The following is a 22,856-nucleotide window of genomic DNA, read 5'->3' as shown; positions in this document are numbered from 1 at the left end:
TCGTAACCTTCAGCCATGGACAGAAAACTCTTCTCATCCATTCTCTTCACATGCCCAAATCATTTTAACCTTTTTCTTGTTCAGTGTTGTCCACCTCCATAGATGAGTGGTCAGCACAGCTCACTGAAATGTGGGGGATGCAAGTTTGATTCCTGGTACTGCCAGAGTTTTTTCTTGGTAGGAGGACTGGAATGGGGTGCAGTCAGGTTGGGCCCAATTGGCCCATATCTGGCCAGAATGGCAGTGAATTTTTTCCTTCTTTTCTTATTCATATTGATTTCCCATGTGTCTCCTCCCAAACATTTTCAGTTTTCATCATTTCCCTTTTTATTATATTTACCCAACATCTCAAAAACTTTATTTCACTTGCTTGTACCTTATTTTCATCCCCCTTTTCATGACCCAGCTTCCTGCAGAGTATTGTGGAAATGATAGATGAATGGTTGTTATGTCACATTCTTACTTGTCCAAGTCATTCCTCTTACACTTCTTATGAAGTTATCAACTGGTCTTGTATATTCACTTATCTCTTTGGCATTGCTACCATTTTTCTTTACTATATCCCCAGCTACTGTAGATTTCCTGTTTTCAACTGTTATTAATCAATTATCATGTTCATTACAGGTCTGTTCTTTTTGTTTGTTATGACCATGAGCTCACACTTCTTTGCATTAAATTTTGTACAGCTTGTTGACAAAAATTTGATTGTTTCACCTAAATATACATCTGTGCTCTGCAAGCCACCTTACGGCACCACTGTCACCTCACCCTCTTCCTCTTCCAGTTGTGAATTGTCTGCAGGAAGAGCAATTGTTGGTAAGCCTCTGTGTGAACTCAAATCTCTAATTTCACTGTCATGATTTTCTTGCGAGGTAGACATTGAAAGAAGCAATATATTGGCTGACATACATTCAGAATTTTAACAGTAAACCATACTGTGATGCAGAACGGCTGTCTTGTGGTGTCTGCCACTGGAGTTGGCTGAGCATCTCTGACAATTTTGTACTTATGAAATAAACCTGTGATGGAACATGCTGCTCTTTTTTTGTATCTTCTCCATTTTCTCTATCAGTCCTATGTGGTATAGATCACAGGCTGATGATCAGTATTCAAGTATTGGTCAATTGACGATTTTGTAAGCTACATCCTTTGGTGGGTGGTCTACACTCTCTCACCCATCTCAGTCTAGTATGTGGACTTCCTCTTCATTGTTCCCCTCCCACACCATCAGCAGACAACATAGCTGTCATTTTGTCTCCTATCTGTTTTTGGGATTGCCATATGTTCTGGAAATCAGGGAATATCAGAAAATTTCAAATGTATCAGGAAAATATCAGGGAAATTTGAAAGAAAAAAGAACTGGAAACATCTCATTTTTTGTCTCACTAGTATGAAATTGGTTGTTGACTGAGATGTCATGCATTGTTACTGGCTGGGTGCACCTGAGCACATGGACTGCTTCGCTACTCTCTCATTCTTACTGCTTCTCCCCTTTCCACCCCTCACCTCAGCTTGCAGTCAGTGCTGCTACCACTATTAGCTGCGAGACTAGCAGCTGCCATTGAGAGACAGGGCCTCGAGGAGTGGTTTGTTTTGATATTATTCTCAGAGCTTGTTGACGCAGCGGCTGGAGACAACGGTCATGTGTGCAGGAGTTTTGTCTGAGTGATTGTGTGAATGTGTGTGCACTCTCATTTCTGACAAAGGCTATGGCCAAAAATTTAGTTGTGAAAGTGTGATTGTCTTTTCTATGTGCCTGTCTGTGACTAAGAGATGATCTATGGTCATTAGTATTGATTCTCAGAGTATTTGTGCAAGTTACTTGTTTCGTGGGTGATAACTGCAGTCTCATTACATCAACATGGTGTCTGTGACACGTGAATAGTTGGCCACATGAGCGGATTTCCACAATGGGCCACAAGCGCAGGCCATTTCTGCGGGTATCTCTAACGAATCAGGCCTGCTGATTTGAAGCCCATAGTTTCAGACTAATGTGTGGGTCCTCCCTGTTGGATCTAGTCACACCAATCTGCCTGCAAGCCAAGTCTGTCTGTGTGCAGCGCAAGGCGGCTGATTTTCATGGTTTATCTATGAACCCAGAACTATGCTGCTCCTTGGCAGGCCAAAGGCCATGAGCGATGGATTTCAGGAATTGCAACTGTCTCGCCGCAAGTATGTTATACAGTGCAGCATTTGAAAGTCACCAAGTACCTGTGGAATAATAGGCATAACTCAGTGGGTAATAACTGACAATAATGAACATAGTATAACCAATATTTTATTGGTCGTCACCTATAGTTTTGGTTTACACATCTTTTCCCCACCTTATACATTTCTTTCAAGAGGCCTACTTTTTTCTGAGGTTGTTTGTGAAAGCAGTGAAGGTATTTTAAATCTGTCTTGCAACTCCAACGAATTGCGAATTTTTGTCAGCAAATGTATTTCGCTTTATTGAAATAAAATAACATCAGTGGTCTTCATGAAACAATTATACCATTTGGCTTGCTTTCTCCATCTAAAAACAGTTTGTTACAAAAGATGTTGATGTTAGTACTTACGATTTTTGCTCGCACATTTAGGAATACGGAATCCCTTACATTTTTTGTCAACTTATGTCTTTACTTATACTTGAGATCTTGAAATTTGTCAGAGAAATGAGGGAAATATCAGGAAATTTCACTTTACTTTTGGATTATGTAAATCAATATCTTATGTAATTTATTTTCTTTTCCATTTAATTCATTTAACACCAATTTTTACTTAAAATTTTTGATTAATTCCAGTGAAAGTTATCAAGTTCGTCCTCGAAGTCTGTGAAAATTATGTGGCTTTTTCATGCAAACTTCGTGTGATTTTATTTTTATGTTGATGGCTTTAGTTTTTACATAGTTATTTAACGTTAGTATGTGCTAATTTTTCTATCAGTGTAAGAGAGCATTCCATAAAATAGTTGTTTGCTGCCTTTAGTTAGCTTCCAGTTGCAAATTTTTATTGGAAGATAATCAAGACCAGAGTTTCTTCGAAGTGCTGGATACTCGTATAAGGCAGTACAAAAATTTGAAAATGTTGTTTTTTAATTATTTACCAGACTGCAGAAGCCTAGCCAATTTAAGCATATATGAATGTAATCCAGAAATTTAATTTCCCATTTTTAAATTTTTATTTTTTAACGAAATCATAATTACACAATAGATACAACAATATTTGAACTATTTTTGACATCATCTCCACTAGAACTGAGAGATTTGTCATATTGTGAGAGCAGCTGTCATATTCTTGTGTCATAGAAGTCTTCTACCTGGGAATGAAACCAGCTAGTGGGTGCCATCTTCAGCTCTTCATCAGTTTGAAGGTGCTGATGGAGGACAGGAATTTCTTGAGAGAGCAAACTCGAGACTGTTCACAGTAGATGATCAAACAGCTCCCATCCAAACTCCTTCAGAACAGTTGTACACTAAGCCATACATGGCTGGGCATTGTTATGGGACAGCACAACACCTATGCTGAGCCTTCCACTTGTCTCATTTTGAATGACCTGCTACAATTTGTGGAGTGTAATGGCCAGCTTTCACTGTATCACCTCTGGGGAGGTCAGTGAGCAGAATGTCCATCCTGTACCAGAAAACCACACACGTCACTTTCAGCACTGACGCATTCTGAAGCCAGTGCATTGACTTCTGCTTGGTTCTTGGGCTGAGGTCAGCAACCTACGTCTCATTGCCCATGATGATCCTGTCAAGGCTCTTGTTACTGTCATTATGATACTACTGCAGAAATGTCAGTCCTGCTCCAAAGTGTTTAGGGTCAGAGTTTATGGCACACACCTGATGGCCTTTCTTTATAAGCAGGTGTGTGGTGACAGCTTCATGCAACAAGGGTCACAATATCTGCGCAGAATGGCTGCTGAGATCCATAATTGTGGAGTGGTGATTCTCCATAATGTGCTGCTGCAACAGCATTGTCATTGATGAGGGTGTCCATAGCCGTCTTCAATGTTAAAAGTTCAGCAATGTTCAGAACATTCCCTTGGCCAGCGATTTCTCATCTGTTTTTCTCATGTCCCTTGCCCCAGGAACTTTACTTGGCTGATAAAGAAATTTTGACTAAACTACTCAGTTGGCAGAAGGGAGGATAAAAAATATGATTTGCAGTCACTGCTGCAGTGCTACCGACAACTGTCAAGTCATGACCAGCCTACATATAATTATTTGTTGTTACTCTGTTGGGCATACACTGTATTTCTGGGTAAATAAATTAACTATTTTTTAAAAAGTAGTGAAACTTAATTTTGGATGACCCTTGTTTTGTCTGTGCTTTCACATGTTTGTTTTAGAACTTTGTAGTTTAATTTTTGTACTTAGTGCATATTGAAAAGCAAACTGCTAACGGTTAATAAGAATCGGGGAGTCATAACTTAAAGCAGGTGACAGCAGGTGAAAGGAAGAGTAAATACTGCTAATTAAATCTATATAGGAAAGCAATGCCAAACATTCTGTAATAAATAAAAAGTAAAAGTCATCCATTGGAAAAACTGAAGTACAGTATTTTGTTATCAGGACTGTCAGGAGGAAGATGGCAACCTTAACAACAAATTGTTGAATGCAGGTTAGATCTGATTTGTATCTTTTTGAATTTGCCACATGTCAAACTTTAAACAAGCTAGACTTGATGACAACTTTCTGAGATAATTTCTTGTTAGTTTTGTTTTCTCCAGCCTTTTATTCTCTGTTTACCAATGAAGCAATGTCTGGTTTGTGACTTTGTGTGTGTGTGTGTGTGTGTGTGTGTGTGTGTGTGTGTGTGTTCGCGCTCCTCCCTCCTGCTACCATTTTTTGTTGATTTATAATCATACGCATTGCAGGTTCCAGGAAAAATTGTTGTATTTAATGAACCCTTTAAATCTTACGGTGAAACGGTTCAGTATCGTACCCAGGGTGCAAGCAAAGCTGCTCGCCTGGGTGCTGTTGCGACATTGATTCGATCTGTTACTCCATTCTCGCTGGGTACTCCTCACACTGGACAACAGGATTACGCTGACAATGTTACACACATTCCAACTGCTTGCATCACTATTGAGGATGCTGAAATGCTGCACAGAATGGCCAAGAGGGGTAAGTTAATTACTTGCATATATAATCCAGGTCTGCATGTAGCTATCAGTAATCTTCAAATATGAAACTGAAATTTGTATACAGCAGGATACAAGCATTTCCCATCTCCATTTGAATGCATTAAAGATAAATTTAATTAGATCTATGATGTTATAGAATACAAACAATGATAAGATGAAGACATAAAAAATATGATTATCAGTTCACAACTCTTCAGCAAATTGACACACAGAAACGTTGAAACACATTAATTCTCAAATCCCAGGGCCTGTTTACCTAGAAAACTGAAGTAGGATAATTAAGGACAGCTAATATAATGAGAGCTGGGGAAATGTAACAGAAGAATGGGCAGAAAGTGGTAAGAGCTCCTTCAACTTCAGATTGAAAAAATCGATATCACCTGCTAGCTGAGGTAAGAGAGGAAGACCCTTGCTGCAGACAAAAACAGTTTGCTACAGAATCACAATTGGAATGATTTAGGGAGTTTGGTAATCAGGCAGAAAAAGATGACTCACTCTGTAAGGTGAGAATTTGATTAACAGAACCCAGTATATTGGCCTGGGCGGCTGGCATTCATTAGACACAAAGTTAATGCCAGGACTGCCCCAGGGAGGCGTGATAGAACCACGCCTGTTCTCTGTATACCTAAACGGTCCTTAGGTTAGCGTGGGCAGCAATCTGAGACTGCTGTTACACAACAAATGCATAAGGTCAAGTGTAGGAAAGATGAAGGATGGCTTTGAATACTGGCAAAGTTTTGTGAAAGTGTGGTCCACTGGATGCTGCATACAGAACACTGGTGTGATCCATTCGTGAATACTGAAGGAGTTTTTGGGGTTACCATTATGTCAGTTTTTAGAAAGATATCGAAGCAATTCAGAGACACACCATTAGATTTGTTGCCTGTCAGTTCAGTCAATTTGAGAGTGTTATGGAAATACTCCATGAGCTTAAATGTGAATCCTTGAAGGGAAAAAGGCAGTCATTTCATAAAACAATATTCAGGAAGTTTAGAGCACCCATATTTGTGAAAAACTGCAGAATGATGTTACTGCTTCTAATGTTCCTCTCACATCAAAACTGTCAGGACAAAATAAAAGAGATTAAGGCATGCACAGAGGCATATGAATAATCATTTTTTCCTTATTCAACATGCATGTGGGATGGTAAAGAGGACTATTGCAGTGGTACAAAGTACAAAATAGTTTTAGTTTTTGTCTTCAGTCTGAATGTTAGGATGATGCAGCCCTACTTTGGTTTGATGCTGATCTCCTCCACACATCTCTATCCTATGCAAGTCTCATTAACTTCAAATAGCTATTGAAACCTGCATATTTTGAACGTGCTGTATTCATCCCTTAGTTTCGTAGTCTCCCTCAACAATTTTACCCCCTCCTCACACACTTCCCTTCATTAAAAAAATGCCAGTTCTTAGATGACTCAGGTGATATCCTATCAACGGATCCCTTCTGTTAGTCAAGTTTTGCCATAGATTTCTTTTCTCTCAATTCGATTCAGTACCTTCTCATTAGTTATTCAACCTATCCATCTAATCTTTAGCATTCTCTTTTAGCACCACAATAATTCCTGGATACAACCAGCATTAAAAGTACTTGTGGAACTCTAAAAAGACCAATGACTAAAATGAAAACATCCACAATTTAGAGAATGTGTTAGGAATTTCAAGAGGGTCCTTCAAGAAACTTAATTGCTGAGACCAAATTTCTGATTAATAAGACAGTCTGATAACAAGTCGAAGCTATATGGGGAATTGTGAGTACTGAAACAGGGTAGAGATAAAAAACAGGATATTGTTATCTAACATACAGAAGAGTCACTTCTAAAAAAAGATGATTCGCAAAATTATATAAACAACTATTTCATAAATGTAGCAACTTCATTAAGTTTGAAATTCACAAATCAAGGGAAGCCAGAATCCTCTAAAGCTGCTTGCAGCATGAGGATATATGCTATAAATGAACATGAAGTGTTAAAAGGGTTGAAACATAAAACATTGTCATTTGTAGATGAAGTGCTGGTGTCTGTCATAATAAAGGCTGCTTCTCAAATTGCAAGGCTCTTGGCATACATTGCCAACATATTATTTAGTGAATCAGTGTTTCCAGAAAGGTTGAAATTCTCAACAGTGAAGCAATTATTTAGAAATAGTGACAATATAAGATAGAAAACTGTTAGGCAATTCACTCCTTGCACCTTACTCCAAAATATTAAAAAAATCAACAAATATATAACTGATAATAAGTTACTGAGCAGTAATCAGCCTGTCTTGTAGGTAGAAACAGCTGAGTTAATTTAGGTTATATCTATTGTATTGTATTTGGTGCTATTTATCATATTGGAATCCTCATGTATTCAAGGTACATCCAAAAAGGGGTTTGAATAATATTTATGAAACTGAACACAGACTGTAGGACTGACACCACCTTACCCCATTACAAAATTAATTTTGACTCCGGGGGGGGGGGGGGGGGGGGAGACATTTATGGAAATAGGAGTACAACAAAGCAGTAGTCTAGGTCCCATATTATTTATTGTTTATATAAATGACATTCACACCTCAGGTAGTGCATCAAATGTTACACCATTTGCAGTTGGTACTGGTGTATAATAAGAGTGCTGAAGCTATTGCTATATATGACTACTAATAGTCCTCAAGTGTGTACACTCTTGGTTCTGTAAATAGGTTGACATTAAATGTAGGTAAAGCAAATTGCATGTAATTTGAAAAACTTTGTCATTGGCAAATCACAAAGTATTTGCTTCTCCCTGGAATTTAATTCCTTCTCCAAATTTTTTGTTGCTTTCCTTTGCTCGGTACACAGAGTAACATGGGGGATAGGCTGCAACCTGGCCTCTTTCCCTTCTCAACTACTGCTATCCTTTCATCTTCTTCTACTTTAGTAACTACTGCCTGGAAACCATACAAGATGTAAATAATCTTTTGCTTCCTGTATTTTGTACCTGATAACTTCATAATTTCAAAGATTGTCTTCCAGTCAACTTTGTCAAAAGCTTTTTATAAATCTGCAAATGCTATGAACATACAACTTGTCCATGATAAATTGATGACTGGTGTGGCAGTTGGTAGTAAAGGGAGGAGGTGTATCTTCCCACTCCATTAGGACTGTTGAGGGGAGAGGAATGGTGACAGAAAGGCAGTGTCAGCTGCTTTCTCCAGTGCTTGCACCATTACCCTTAACATAATGTGCAGTAATACTTCATGTCTAGGGCCAGCTTGATGTTGGCAGTGCTCAGGGACAAATGAATATCTTTCATTGTAGGAAATACTTGACACAGTGCTGTATTGTAAATTCATATTTATTCAGAATGGATGATGGTAAACCGGTATGGGTAAATACGAATTTACAATGCAGCACTGTATCATGCATTTCCTATTTGCTACAATATGTTTCTGCTGTGTTGATAGTTACCTGAAAATGTATTTTAATATCTGTCAACTAGTGTCGATTTTCTTCCCTTCTGATGGCACCAGTAAAATCATTGGCTCATGAACAAGATGTAGGTTTCCCTTTCTTTAACTGATCTTCTAAGATAAGTCGTAGGTTCAGTGTTGCCTTAAGTGTCCTTAAATTTCTCTGGAATCCAAACTAATTGTTCCTGAGATCAGCTTTTATCAATTTTTCCATTATTCTGTAAACAAATCATGTCAGTATTTTGCAGTTACGATGTATCAAACTGAACATTCAGCAATATTCACATCTTTCAGTGCCTCTCATCTTTGGAATTGAAATTATTACATTCTTCTTGAAGCCTGTCTGATATTTTGCACTCCAGACGGAATGTTTTTGTTATGGCTGGCTCTCCAAAGATCTAAATAACTGAGGTAATGTCATCTACACCAAAGGCTCATTTCCACTTACATCTTTCAGTGCTCTGTCAAATTCATTTCATAGTATCATATCTCCTGCCTCATCTTCATCTACTTTTTTCTATTTCTGTAATATTCTCTTCAAGTTTATTCTTTTGTACAGCCTGTCTGTGTTCCTTCCACCTTTTTGCTTTCCTTTATTTGCTTAGAACTGGCTTATGCAGCAGCTTCTCTTTTTCCCAAAGGTCTTATTAATTTTCTTAGAGTTGCATCTATCTTTTCCATAGTTATGCATTCTTCTATGGCCATGCATTTGTCCTCTAGCCATTGTTGTGTAGCCTTTAGCACTTTTTGAGAACCTCATTTTTAGACATCCGTATTCCCTTTCACCTGCTTCATTTGTTGCATTTTCTGTCAGTTGAATTCAATGTCTCCTGTATTATACAAGTTCAACTAGACCTTGTATTTTTACTTGTCAGACATGCTGGTGTATTTCTGGGGGGAAATACAGCTCATAGCCAAAGCAAAGAGAGTGTAAAATGCAGAACTGCAACAACAAGAAGAACATTTCTGAAAAAGATAAGTTTATTCACATCAGATATAAATTTAAATGTTAGGAACCCTTTTCTGGAAGTATTCGTCTGAAGTGTAGCCCTGTCCAGAAGTGAAATATTGATGTAAACAGTTCAGACAAGAAAATAATAGAAGCTATTGAAATTTAGTGCTGAAGAAGAATGGTGTAGATTAAATAGGTAGATTGAATGCCTAATGAGGGGATTTATTGTTTTGTTTAGTGTATAGCACTACATGTGAAACACGCTCAAGAATACGTAAAAAATATAAAAATAAATAAAAGTTCAATATAAATGGTACATTAAAAACCAGTTATTATATGCTAATGTCCAGCCTTCTTATCCAGTCAAGGCGTGATGGTGTAGTCACAAAAAGTCATTTTGGATAATCCTTTCAAATTACTATCCTCAACAATGCACTGGATGGTCTGGCTCAGTGATCCACAATCACAGCTTGGGCTGGGCTGTCCATTTGTGCAGTTTGTACCCATACACTTTGTGTCATGTTCAGATGGAATTCATAGTGTTTCACTTATGCCATGGGAGCTTAAAGCTCATGGGCATGCGTAGAGGGTTTATAAGAAGTATTTCAGTTGGCGCATTCGTAGTTCAGGTTTTGTGTCATTTGCTGACATTGTTGAAGCTCCTATTGGCAAGCTGTTGCGCCAGTCACAGAGGTGGATTTCAGGAGCAAAGTAGGTTTGTTGGCAGCCTGGGAATATGGATGGGAAGTTGAAGATTATGTATTATTTTGGAGTATTATTTCAACAGAGGCTTCTTGCCTTCTTAACAGAGGAGAGGCTATGTGACCGAGTATTGGAAGCCATTGTAGTGAATTAGTTCTGACATACGTAAATATGATTATCATGGTTTTATTGACCTGGGTATCTTATCTTATTTTCATAAGGGCTGTTCGAATACCGTGGAGAGCAATATTCTACCATAGACATCACTGAAGAGAGTGCAGAGATTAGAAGTGTTTCTGCTGAGGCTCCTCAGTTAGACTGTAGAGTTTTTGGAATGAGGGTGTGTCATGTGCTTAATTTCCAAAAAGTTTTTTCATGATGCTTCCTGAAAGATAATATCCTATCTAGAGTCTTTCCAAGATAACTTCGATGACTGCTTGGGAAGTGCTGTGCCATTCGTATGCACCTCCAGATATGGTCCACTGCTCTATTGTTTAAGTGGAAATGGTGGACTTTGATTTTAGAAAGATTGGATGTTAATTTCCACATGTTTAAATATCTGGGCGGGGACTACTCAAGAGGACATCATTATCAGGACAAAGAAAACTGGCGTTCTACGGATCGGAGCATGGAATGTCAGATCCCTTAATCGGGCAGTAAAAAGGGAAATGGATAGGTTAAAGTTAGATTTAGTGAATTTCGGTGGCAAGAGGAACAAAACTTTTGGTCAGGTTAATACAGGGTTATAAATACAAAATCAAATAGGGGTAATGCAGGAGTAGCTTTAATAATGAATAGGAAAATAGGAGTGCGGGTAAGCTACTACAAATAGCATACTGAACGCGTTATTGTGGCCAAGATAGACCCGAAGCCCACACCTACTACAGTAGTACAAGTTTATATGCCAACTAGCTCTGCAAATTATGAAGAAATTGATGAAATGTGTGATGAGATAAAAGAAATTATTCAGGTAGTGAAGGGAGACAAAAATTTAATAGTCATGGGTGACTGGAATTCGAGTGTAGGAAAAGGAAGAGAAGGAAACGTAGTAGGTGAATATGGATTGGGGCTAAGAAATGAAAGAGGAAGCCGCCCGGTAGAATTTTGCACAAAGCATAACTTAAACAAAGCTAACACTTGGTTCAAGAGTCATGAAAGAAGGCTGTATACATGGAAGAAGCCTGGAGATACTGACAGGTTTCAGATAGATTATATAATGGTAAGACAGAGATTGAGGAACCAGGTTTTAAATTGTAAGACATTTCCAGGGGCAGATGTGGACTCTGACCACAATCGATTGGTTATGAACTGTAGATTAAAACTGAAGAAACTGCAAAAAGGTGGGAATTTAAGGAGATGGGACCTGGATAAACTGACTAAACCAGAGGTTGTACAGAGGTTGTACAAACATCTCAAAAACGAGATTGACAGGAAGTGCAAAATGGCTAAGCAGACATGGCTAGAGGACAAGTGTAAGGATGTAGAGGCTTATCTCACTAAGGGTATGGTAGATACTGCCTACAGGAAAATTAGAGACCCTTGGAGAAAAGAGAACCACTTCCATGTATATCAAGAGCTCAAATGGAAACCCAGTTCTAAGCAAAGAAGGGAAAGCAGAAAGGTGGAAGGAGTATATAGAGGGCCTGTACAGGGGTGATGTTCTTGAGGACAATTTTATGGAAATGGAAGAGGATGTAGATGAAGATGAAATGGGAGATACGATACTGCGTGAAGAGTTCGACAGAGCACTGGAAGACCTGAGTCGAAAGAAGGCCCTGGGAGTAGACAACATTCCATTAGAACTACTGACAGCCTTGGGAGAGTCCGTCCTGACAAAACTCTACCATCTGGTGAGCAAGATGTATGAGACAGGCGAAATACCATCAGACTTCAAGAAGAAAATAATAATTCCAATCCCAAAAAAAAGCAGGTGTTGACAGATGTGTAAATTACCGAACTATCAGTTTAATAAGTCACAGCTGCAAAACAATAACGCGAATTCTTTACAGATGAATGGAAAACTTGTAGAAGCGACCTTGGGGAAGATCAGTTTGGATTCCATAGAAATGTTGAAACACGTGAGGCAATACTGACCCTAAGGCTTATCTTAGAAGAAACATTAAGGAAAGGCAAACCTACATTTCTAGCATTTGTAGACTTAGAGAAAGCTTTTGACAATGTTGATTGGGATACTCTCTTTCAAATTCTGAAGGTGGCAGGGGTAAAATACAGAGATCGAAAGGCTATTTACAATTTGTACAAAAAAGTAGATGGCAGTTATAAGAGTCGAAGGGTATGAAAGGGAAGCAGTGGTTGGGAAGGGAGTGAGACAGGGTTGTAGCCTATCCCTGATGTTATTCAATCTGTATATTGAGCAAGCAAAAAAGGAAACAAAAGAAAAGTTCGGAGCAGGTATTAAAATCCATGGGGAAGAAATAAAAACTTGGAGGTTCGCCGCTGACATTGTAATTCTGTCAGAGACAGCAAAGGACTTGGAAGAACAGTTGAATGGAATGGACAGTGTCTTGAAAGGAGGGTATAAGATGAACATCAACAAAAGCAAAATGAGGATAATGGAATGTAGTCATATTAAGTCGGGTGATGCTGAGGGTATTAGATTAGGAAATGAGACACGTAAAGTAGTAAAGGAATTTTGCTATTTGGGGAGCAAAATAAGTGATGGTGGTCAAAGTAAAGAGGATATAAAATGTAGACTATCAATGGCAAGGAAAGCATTTCTGAAGACGAGAAATTTGTTTACATAGAGTATTAATTTAAGTGTCGGGAAGTCGTTTTTGAAAGTATTTATATGGAGTGTAGCCATGTATGGAAGTGAAACATGGACAATAAATAGTTTAGACAAGAAGAGAATAGAAGATTTCGAAATGTGGTGCTACAGAAGAATGCTGAAGATTAGATGGGTAGATCACATAACTAATGAGCAGGTATTGAATATAACTAATGAGGAGGTATTGAATAGAATTGGGGAGAAGAGGAGTTTGTGGCAAAACTTGACTAGAAGAAGAGATCGGTTGGTAGGACATGTTCTGAGGCATCAAGGGATCACCAATTTAGTACTGGAGGGCAGCGTGGAGGGTAAAAATCGTAGAGGGAGACCAAGAGATGAATACACTAAGCAGATTCATATGGACGTAGGCTGCAATAGGTACTGGGTGATGAAGAAGCTTGCACGGGAAAGAACAGCATGGAGAGCTACATCAAACCAGTCTCAGGACTGAAGACCACAACAACAATAACATTACCTCTCGTGGTTTTGATGGTGTTTTGCTGTTGTGTACAGAAGCCCTCTCTTCCAGATTAGTCATTCCCATCACATTACAGTATTGTCTTCTACATCTTCTCCACCTGGGCCATTGGGGTCTTTCGCGCACCAAATTGTCAGCTAGGAGACATTTTTTTGGCCAGGAACTGATGGTGAAATTGTTAATTTTGTTGCAGCTTGTGAGCAGTATGCCTGACAACAGGCATCTTCCAGGCCATATCTGTCCCCCAGGCCATGGCCGCTACATGCCATCAATGAAAACACATTATTGTAGATATTGTAAGTCCCTTCTAAAAGTATGCTCTTGGTTGTGGATGCATTTTCCCAGTTTCCTTAAATTCTCCGGTGTGTGTCAACATCGTTGAGATCACAATTCATATGCTTCTGAGAGTTTTTTTCTATTGAGGAGTTGCCTTGTACCTTAGTTTCCGATAATGGAGCCCAGTTCATTTTTCACACCTTCCAGTTGTTTTGTTCCCGTCACGGCAATCTTCATATTATGGCTCCGCTGTTCCACCCTCATTCAAAAGTTTGTTGTGGATTCTGTGCAGAATGACACCCTTCTCCATTTCCTGAGCACCTTTCACTTCAGGCTATGGGGGAGTGGAGCCCAGCTGAGATGCTTACAGGCTGACAGGCATGCACGCTCCTCCATCTTCTGCATCGCAACTGCCTCAGTGGGGTTCATCCAGCTTCTCTGAACCAGGATCACCAGCATGGGCACGAGGTCTTGGTCATCAGTCCAAGTGGATACCGGCCACTGCTGTACACCGCTGGGAATGCAATGTCCATAAGGCCGACGAGCTGGTGGCTCGCCACTTTGATCAGTTGCGCTCCCACTCACTGCCAAAAATTACCTGTTCATGGGTGTGGCCCTTCACCTTGAGACCACTGTCACTTGCTGTGGAGGCACCCCACGTTTGGTGCACTGTGGTTCCAACTTCCCGGTGCTGGGATCTGATCCATCTCTGGCCTCAGGTCCACTGCCACAGTTTGCTGCTCTGGTTGGGCCGCCTCCACCGGTCACCCATCACCATCACCTCAGCCATCATCGCTGGTGCGTCCAACCCCATACCCTCTGCACCGCAACCTGCCTGCTGATGACTACACAGAGATGGCGATGGAATTTTTTCCCCAGCACTATTGTCGGATGCTGCACAGGATCACCACCTTTGGCCGTACCCCCATCTCCACGTGTTCTGGCCCTATGCTCTGGTGCCCGGCCAGCACATCGTCCTGCCTCCACCATTGGCACCACCTGCCACCACTCAAGATCTGTTGAACGTGCTCTCATCAGGCCATTGATGTCTCCTCCATCGTCTGGCGCGCTCTTTGCATGAGGGAGTGGTGTGATGTATCCTGCTTCTACTGTGTGTGTGTGTGCGCGCGCGCGCGCAATGTCGCCATACATGTATAATTATCAACCATCAGCTGTATCGTCGCAGGCTGCCCACAAGAGGTTGCTCCACCATGCCTTCTACCAGCACTCGCACATATACACACACGGAGCAGCATTGACTCACTCTCATTAAGTTATCTTAGTTTCCACCATTCACATCAGTTGTTCTGTGTATTGCTTAGTTGCACCTTCTGTATGATTCTTTTGTCTTGTTACGTGTGGAGTCACGAGAGGTTTATTTCCATTATTGTTCAGAGGTTTGTGAGTAAAGCCATATTTAATTGGATCGGTCGTGTGTATTATTTTGTTACTACAGCTGCGGTAAGAGGACTAGGTAGGGTATGGCTCATGAATATGTTTACATCAATTCCAAAATTGGGACACCCGCCAAAAGCTTTCAAAATTACTAAATGTATCACTGTTCTTAAACCAAAGAAACCTGCAGATAAAGTAGAAAGTTATCATCCAAAAGCACTTCTCATCTGCTTTTATAAACTTCTGGAGATACTTCTGATAAATAGGACAGCCACTAGAATCCTGGAAAACATTCCTGTAGAACAAGCAGGTTTCAACCAAACAGCAGCTGTACAACCCAGGTTCTAAGCCTAACTGTACACATTAAAGCTTGGCTTAAGAAAAAACTGAAGATATAAATAGTCTTTGTTGACTTGATTGCCACTTATGATACAGTGTGGAAAGAAGGGCCGTTATATAAGTTGATCAGTTGCCCCATGCCCTACCACATTGGAGATTGTCCATAATTTGCTCTCAGACAGTACACTTACAAGTAGTCCTGGGTAATCTTACGCGCAAAGAAAGGAAACTAAATAATGGACTAAAAATCTGGTGTCTTGCCTGTCGTTACAAATAATGTATAATTCAGTGGAACACATTGTGAGGTGTCAAGAAATAATTAATTAGATAAGGAAGGGTGAGGTAGGAGGTAAAAATTAGGGAGAACAAGCAAGGCTTGACAACTCCTACAGTACTAAGCAGGTTCAAGTGAATGTAGGTTGCATACATGGAGAGATTTGCACGGGATAGACTAATGTGGAGAGCTGCATCAAACCATTCTTCAGACTGAAGATCATCACAACAAAAACAGTCTCAAATTAACTAATTATTTCCCAAAAGGACTTTTTTATAAAAATTTGAAACCTGTAACTAAATGCCGATATCCCTTTCCTTTCATATCGAAGTGGGAAGTCGGGTGTGACTACAAAAAATAATAGTACTATAAAGAATTAGTATACATGTCAGTTGTTACTTATGTTATTGCTCTCTGAATTGTTGTGAAGGTAATCATTTCGTAGCATTCTGTCTTAAATGTCTTCATTGATGACTTCGCTCTGTGTTGTTTATGAAGAAATTTATTTTGGAAAATTTAGGATTGAGATGAGAATTGAGAATATGAGATGCTGTTCTTCTATAATTTCTGCACACAAAAATATAGTGCTAAGTCTACCAATATTATGACTACACCAGATATATTTAAAAAATGCTTTTCTGTGGTGATATTCTTGGATAAATATTTCAGGGATTTCTTGCTTTATATGTAAACAAATTTGACATGGCAAGAAATCTGTGAAAAAATTACCCAATGTATCTCTGTTATTTCTACATTTATGTTTGTGTGAATTTCAGACTAAAACATTTAATGGGTGCTTACTTATGTTATGTCCTTTCTTTCCTTTTGGGTATTGTAACTAGAATAACTTTCTATGATTTAACAACAACGTCAATCAATTTGTGACAAAATAATATAATTGGACAGGTAAAAATTCTACTCACCTGGTGGCGGCAGAAAACACACAATAAAGAAGGTTATAATTAGACAAGCTTTCAGAGCCAGTGGCTCCTCCTTCTGGCAGAAGGATTGAAGGGTAAGGAAGTCTTGTAAGTCTTCCCTGACCCACAGTATTGAGTGACTTTTCCAACATCTGTCCCCTTTCCTAAACCTCTCCAGTCCTTTTCCTTCACCCCTCTTCCTTCTCCTTCAATCTTTCTGCCTGAAGAAGGAGCCACTGCCTTTGAAAGGTTCTGTAATTATAACCTTCTTTTATGTGTGTGTTCTGCTTCCACTTGGTGAATAATTTTTTATCTATCCAACTATATTGTCTTTCTATAGTCTACTTGCCAGAAGTTACAGTGATGTCTCTCTATATAATGTTTTGCTTTTAGGTGATAAATTGGTGATACATCTCAAGATGGAAGCACACACTCTTAAGCCAGCAACATCACGAAACACAATTGCAGAAATAGTTGGCAGTTCAAAGCCGGAGAAAGTAGTTGTCGTCTCTGGTCATCTTGACAGTTGGGATGTAGGACAGGGTGCCATGGATGATGGAGGTGGAGCCTTCATCTCATGGAATACTCTTGTTATACTAAAGAAGCTTGGTCTGAGACCAAGGAGGACAATCAGGTATGCAAGAGGTATTACTGATGAATTTAAATGTAAGACACAACAGGTAATTAATTTAAGGGATTTTCAGAACTGGAAATTCAGTCATTTCATCAAGAAAATGTTTGTTGTTACACTCAAGTAATTGTCATATTGGAATAAATTTTTTTTCATGCATTAACAGAAGACATTTGGTGGACTATCTTATGCAACTATGTTCAAAATTGTAGCTGGGATTATACCGGTACCACCAATCAAGAATGGGATGACTTCATTATTGTGATGGTATCTAACAGTTAAAGATAGTGTAGTTGCTCTTTCTATCAGCATCCCATACAAGCTAACCAGTGCCATCTTTACTGGTGGTTACTTGTTCTTAAGGTATATGGGCTACTCAAGGGTCTGTTTTAAAAGAATGGTTCAAGGTAGTCATAGGCTTGAGCCGCGTACATCTGCTTTCATGCCCCACAGCTAATACAAATATATTCAGATTTGATTTAATACTTGACTAAATTATTATAGATTCTCAGAGAGCTGAAAAAATTCTCTCTCAGCTTGTCTGACACACTGCCATTTTTGGTGCAACATCTGCAGAAAGACCAATCAAGCAACAGCTGTCCACATTCCCAGCTTTGAGATTTACCTATTTCATAAAATAAATTTCTACAATACATATGGCTGTTGGTAAATTATTGCATCAAGAAATCACCTATTTCCGGTGACACTGCTCGTCTTTGTACCTGGACTTGCCCGTACCGGTCACCTGGCCGGGCCTACTGCGGCATGCGCTAAATCCTGAGCCCTGTGATTGCTAATATTCAGTTGTACAACAATTTCACTTCTTCTTTTATCACCTCCATGTGGCCAAATCGCTCTCCTACATAGGTATAACATTACATTATACTAATCAGAATACTTCTCCATGTTTTTATTTTGCTTGACATCCCTACATTTCATTTCCTACTAATCGGATGCAACAGTTCTCATTACACAGATTGCTTCTGACACTAGTGCTATGTGAAATATTTGCATTTCATTATATGGTGCCCCTCAGGTTGTTAAAGACTCTTTTGTAAGCATGTGGCAAGCACATGCCCTGTAGTTATTGCAGCACCTACTTTCTTTCTTGTGGTGTAATCTCCTATCAATGATTGTGGCACCATACACAATCATTAACATGGCTCCAGGGAGGTAGGGTGCCCTTCCCTATTCCTCCACTGGAGTAATTCCTGTCTGGCGCGTCCACGTCACGGGGGTGGGCATCCTACACTTCAGTAGGCTGGAGTGCTAGGATGGCTGAGTTCAGGCAGGGACCCAATCCCGTGGGGTATAACACGGAACCCATGCCCAGGGTTACGGGTGAAGACCTTAATGGCAGCGACGGCGGAGAAGAAAGACTTCGGAACGGCGTAGCTGGCAGATGAGGCAACCCTCCTTTCTGGGGATTAAATGAGAAGGGAACCACTGCCTTGTGGTGGAGGATAAACTCCAAAGGCTAAGGGAGACAACCCCAACAGAAAATCCTTCCTTGCGTTAGGCCTAGCAAGCCAGTAGGAAAGTCGTCATATATTGCTTTCAAAACACAGACGAGCCTCGGAACGAACCACTCAGGATTTGACCCCACTGCTTCTTCAAGTACTGGTGCAAATGATGGGAGACCTGATGATATTCATCAGTACAAGAAGATGAAACCAACTGGACTAAAAAGTAAACTAAATATTGGCACCCTTAATATATTAACCCTCAATGGAAAAAGGGAAGAAATGACAGATGTGCTAAGAGAGAGGAAGTTAGATATATTGGGATTAAGCGAAACCAAGTGGAAGGGAAAAGGTGAAAAGAATTTGAGAGCAGGAGGAAAACTGTACTGGAGTGGGAATAACAGGTCTGGAAGAAATGGTGTGGCAGTGATGGTGAATAAGAATGTACAAAGCTGTATTGAAAATGTGAGATATATGTCAAACAGGATAATAATCTTAAACCTGAGATTCCAAAAAGAAACACTAAAAGTAATCCAGATTTATGCACCTCAAGTGGGATGTAGCGAAGAAGAGAAGATGGACTTTGAAAATGTGTTAGAAAACCATATAGAGAGTGCTAATATAGTGATGGGGGATTTTAATGCACAGGTAGGCAAAGACAGAAAGGGATTTGAGCAAGTATTGGGATGTTTTGGATATGGAGGCAGAAATGAAGATGGGGAAAGACTCCTGGATTTGTGCCAGAGGAATGGAATGAAAAATAGCAAACATCTGGTTTACGAAGAGAGAAAGTCATGTTATCACCAGATACAGTTGGGATGGAAGAACGAGGAGTGTAATTGATTATATTCTAGTAGATAGGGAATGGGGAGAGAAAGTAACAAATGTGAAGGTAATTCCAAGTGTGAGTGCAAATGGAGACCATAGATTACTGGTGGGACAATGGAAAATGAATCAGTGTGTGAAAAATAGAAAACAGAAGAAAGTGATGAGGATACGGGATTGGAAATTGAAGGAGAGTGAATGTGCTGAGAAGTACAGAGAATTAATAACACAAAAATTTACAAAAGAAGTTTTCTGCGATGTAGGAAAAGAATGGAGTTTATTCAAAGACACTTTAGTCGAAGCAGCACAAAAAGTATGTGGCAGAACATCTGGAAAGGAAAAAATAAGACAGACAAGTTGGTGGGATGATACCACAACCCAAGCAGTTAGAAGAAAAAATGGAGCATGGAGAAAATGGTGGAAAACTAAAAATGACGAAGACCATAAAAGATATATAGAGGAAAAGAAGAAGTGCAAAGAAATAGTGGAAACAGCAAAGAAAAAACCATGGGAAGAGTTTTTTTGTAAACTTGAAGAAGATGTGAAGAGCAATAAGCTAATGATGAAAAATAAAAGTAAGGCTTCTGAAGTACCAGTAAAGATGGAAACAGAGGATGGTACCATTATTGAAGATCCAGGGAATATAAAAGATCTCTGGAAAGAACATTTTTAGAAGCTATTAAACACTGAGGATCAGGTACATGAGGAAACAACAAATAATGAAGAAATTGAGTGAAGTTGGGAAGCAGAATTAGGACAAATTACACGGGAAGAAATGGAAAAAGCTGTGAAGAAGATGAATGGGGGGAAAGCCCCAGGACTTGATGAAGTATCAGTGGACATGATAAGAGCAGCAGGTCCAGTGGGAATGCAGTGGCGGTATAGAGTACTATCAAGCGTGTGGAGAAATAGTGAAATACCTGACGACTGGAGAATAGGAGACATTGTTCCCATCTTCAAGAAAGGCAATAAAAGACTTTGTAAAAACTACAGAGGAATAACACTCATGAGTCATACAGCCAAGATTTTTGAAAGAATTTTACTAAATCGAATAAGTGAAAAGATAGAAAAGGAGCTGAGTGAAGAACAGCATGGGTTTAGGAAAGGAAGGAGCACGATCGACCTGATATTTTCTATCCGTCAACTGATGGAAAAAAGTTGGGAGTATAACAAAAGGGTGATAATGGTTTTTATAGATATAGAAAAGGCATATGACTCAGTTGACAGGGAAAGACTCTGGGAAGAACTGAAGAAGATAGATATAGAAGATGGATACATTAATGTTATAAAGACAATGTACAGAGGCCACAATTGTAGAATTAGAACACCATTGGGGAACTCTGAATACTTCGAAATAAGACAAGGACTTAAGCAAGGAAGTATTCTATCTCCTGCACTTTTTAATGTTGTGATGGAGGGAATGAATAGGGCAGTTAAAGATATAGTAAAAGAAAAAGACAAAAAGATGATTTTTGCAGATGATATGGTAGTATGGGGTGATAAAGAGGTAGATTTACAATTACAGCTTGATGCGTGGAAATAAATAATAATGAAAAGGTATGGATTAAAAATAAATAAAGATAAGAGTGAAGTAATGGTATTTGGAAGAGAGAAAGGAATCAATGGAAATATTACCTTGAATGGAGAACCCCTCAAAGTGGTAGAAAGTTTCACTTATTTAGGGAGTGAAATATCTAGGGATGGAAGAATAACTAACGAAATTAATAGGAGGTTACAGAAGGGAGGCAATTTCTACCAAACAATAAAACATCTGATTTGGAATAATGAGGTTTCAGAAAGAGCAAAACTCCTTATGTATAAGAATTATTACATCCCTATTGTCACCTATGGTGGAGAAACATGGACAATGACAGAAAGGGACTGGAGCAGACTGCAAGCAGGGGAAATGAAATTTCTCAGAGCAGTTAAGGGAAAACGAGAATGGACAGAGTAAGGATTGTAGAGATTAGAAAGGACCTCAAACAAGAAAGTACGAGAGAAGAAATTGAAAGAAAGAGATTAAGATGCAATGGGCATGTTAAGAGGATGCATGGGCAGAGACTCCCCAAAATTATGGAAGAACTAAAGATGGATGGGAAAAGACCTCGAGGGCGCCCAAGAACACGGTGGAAAATGGGAGTGAGAATATCTGTTGAAAGGAGAGGTGTGACCTGGCAGCAAGTGGTGGAAGAAAAGTGGTGGGAGAACCGAGCCAAATGGAGAGGACTCGTCAGCACCCAGACCCGGCAGTAGCTGGAGCGGGATTCGGATATAGATAGAATCTCCTATCCCAAACTATCTTTACTTCTCATTTTCTCAAGAATGATGGTGACGTGGCTATGTCCTCAGTTTTGCTTTCTTTCATCGACCTCCCCATTCACTTCCCTCACAACACTTTTTGGTCAAAGTAAGTTTGCTCTCATCCTGGATTTGACAAACATTTTCAAATTATTTTCTTTAGTATTTATTGACTGGGAAGAATGCCTTAAATAGCTTATAGTGCCTACAGTGTTGATGACCCTTTATGCACAATAACTCCATAGACTCATATATGCAATTAAAATCAAACACAGTAACCAATCCAAAGTGGTGAGGTCGTTACATACCCTTGTGGTAGAGCCTCCTGATGGCACAGGGATCACACTTCTGCTAGCACTCCATGCGTGCCAAGGAAAAGATGTCGGTCATACTGGGGCATCGGAACTCCCGGCAGTAGCCATCATGCCAGATGATCTATGCTGTGGCATGGGAGAACCCTTGATCAGATTGTGTGGTATCAGGCCAGACATTTTGCGCATGAATCATATCACACAGGACCAGCACAAAGGCCGTTCTCTTGTGGCCATCTCAGCAGACAAATCTACATATGTCATTGTGGAAAGTTACAGTCTTACTGATTTCCCTACCATGGCTATCCCATGGGAAGAGGAAAAAGCCAGATGACTGGGAATTAACAGTTTACTAGTACCTGGTGTGTACTAAATCAGATAGAGATACTTCTGTGGTGACAAAGCCATTATTTTCTGTGCTACTGGTAGAAGACAAATTTGAAGAAGTTGACTGATTGGGAAAAATGCACGATGGATCACTATTGATCAAGGCCTCCTCTGCTACACAATCTCAAGCTCTTGAGACGTATGAATGATGGGTGATCTACCAGTGACTTGCCCTATATAAAATCTGAATATGGTACAGTGAGTTATCTTTCACAGAGACCTTGCATTCCAGACAAACAAGCAGCTGCCAGC

The 22,856-nt window shown here is 39.6% G+C and overlaps 1 protein-coding gene across 4 annotated transcripts in view; it reads left to right on the top strand.

Annotated features, from left to right (window-relative positions):
• LOC126281384 (carboxypeptidase Q-like) overlaps nucleotides 1–22,856 on the top strand; it is an 83,656-nt gene that overhangs the window by 7,395 nt on the left and 53,405 nt on the right. For all 4 annotated transcript variants that reach the window (XM_049980337.1, XM_049980330.1, XM_049980312.1 and 1 more), the window contains exons 3-4: nucleotides 4,862–5,111; nucleotides 17,083–17,323. In XM_049980337.1, the coding sequence (XP_049836294.1) occupies nucleotides 4,862–5,111; nucleotides 17,083–17,323 (491 nt within the window). The remainder of the gene's footprint in view (nucleotides 1–4,861; nucleotides 5,112–17,082; nucleotides 17,324–22,856) is intronic.

The sequence above is a fragment of the Schistocerca gregaria genome, chromosome 1 (genome assembly GCF_023897955.1).
Source record: "Schistocerca gregaria isolate iqSchGreg1 chromosome 1, iqSchGreg1.2, whole genome shotgun sequence".
In the NCBI taxonomy this organism is placed as follows: Eukaryota; Metazoa; Arthropoda; class Insecta; order Orthoptera; family Acrididae; genus Schistocerca; species Schistocerca gregaria.
This window is presented reverse-complemented; position numbering and strand designations above follow the sequence as displayed.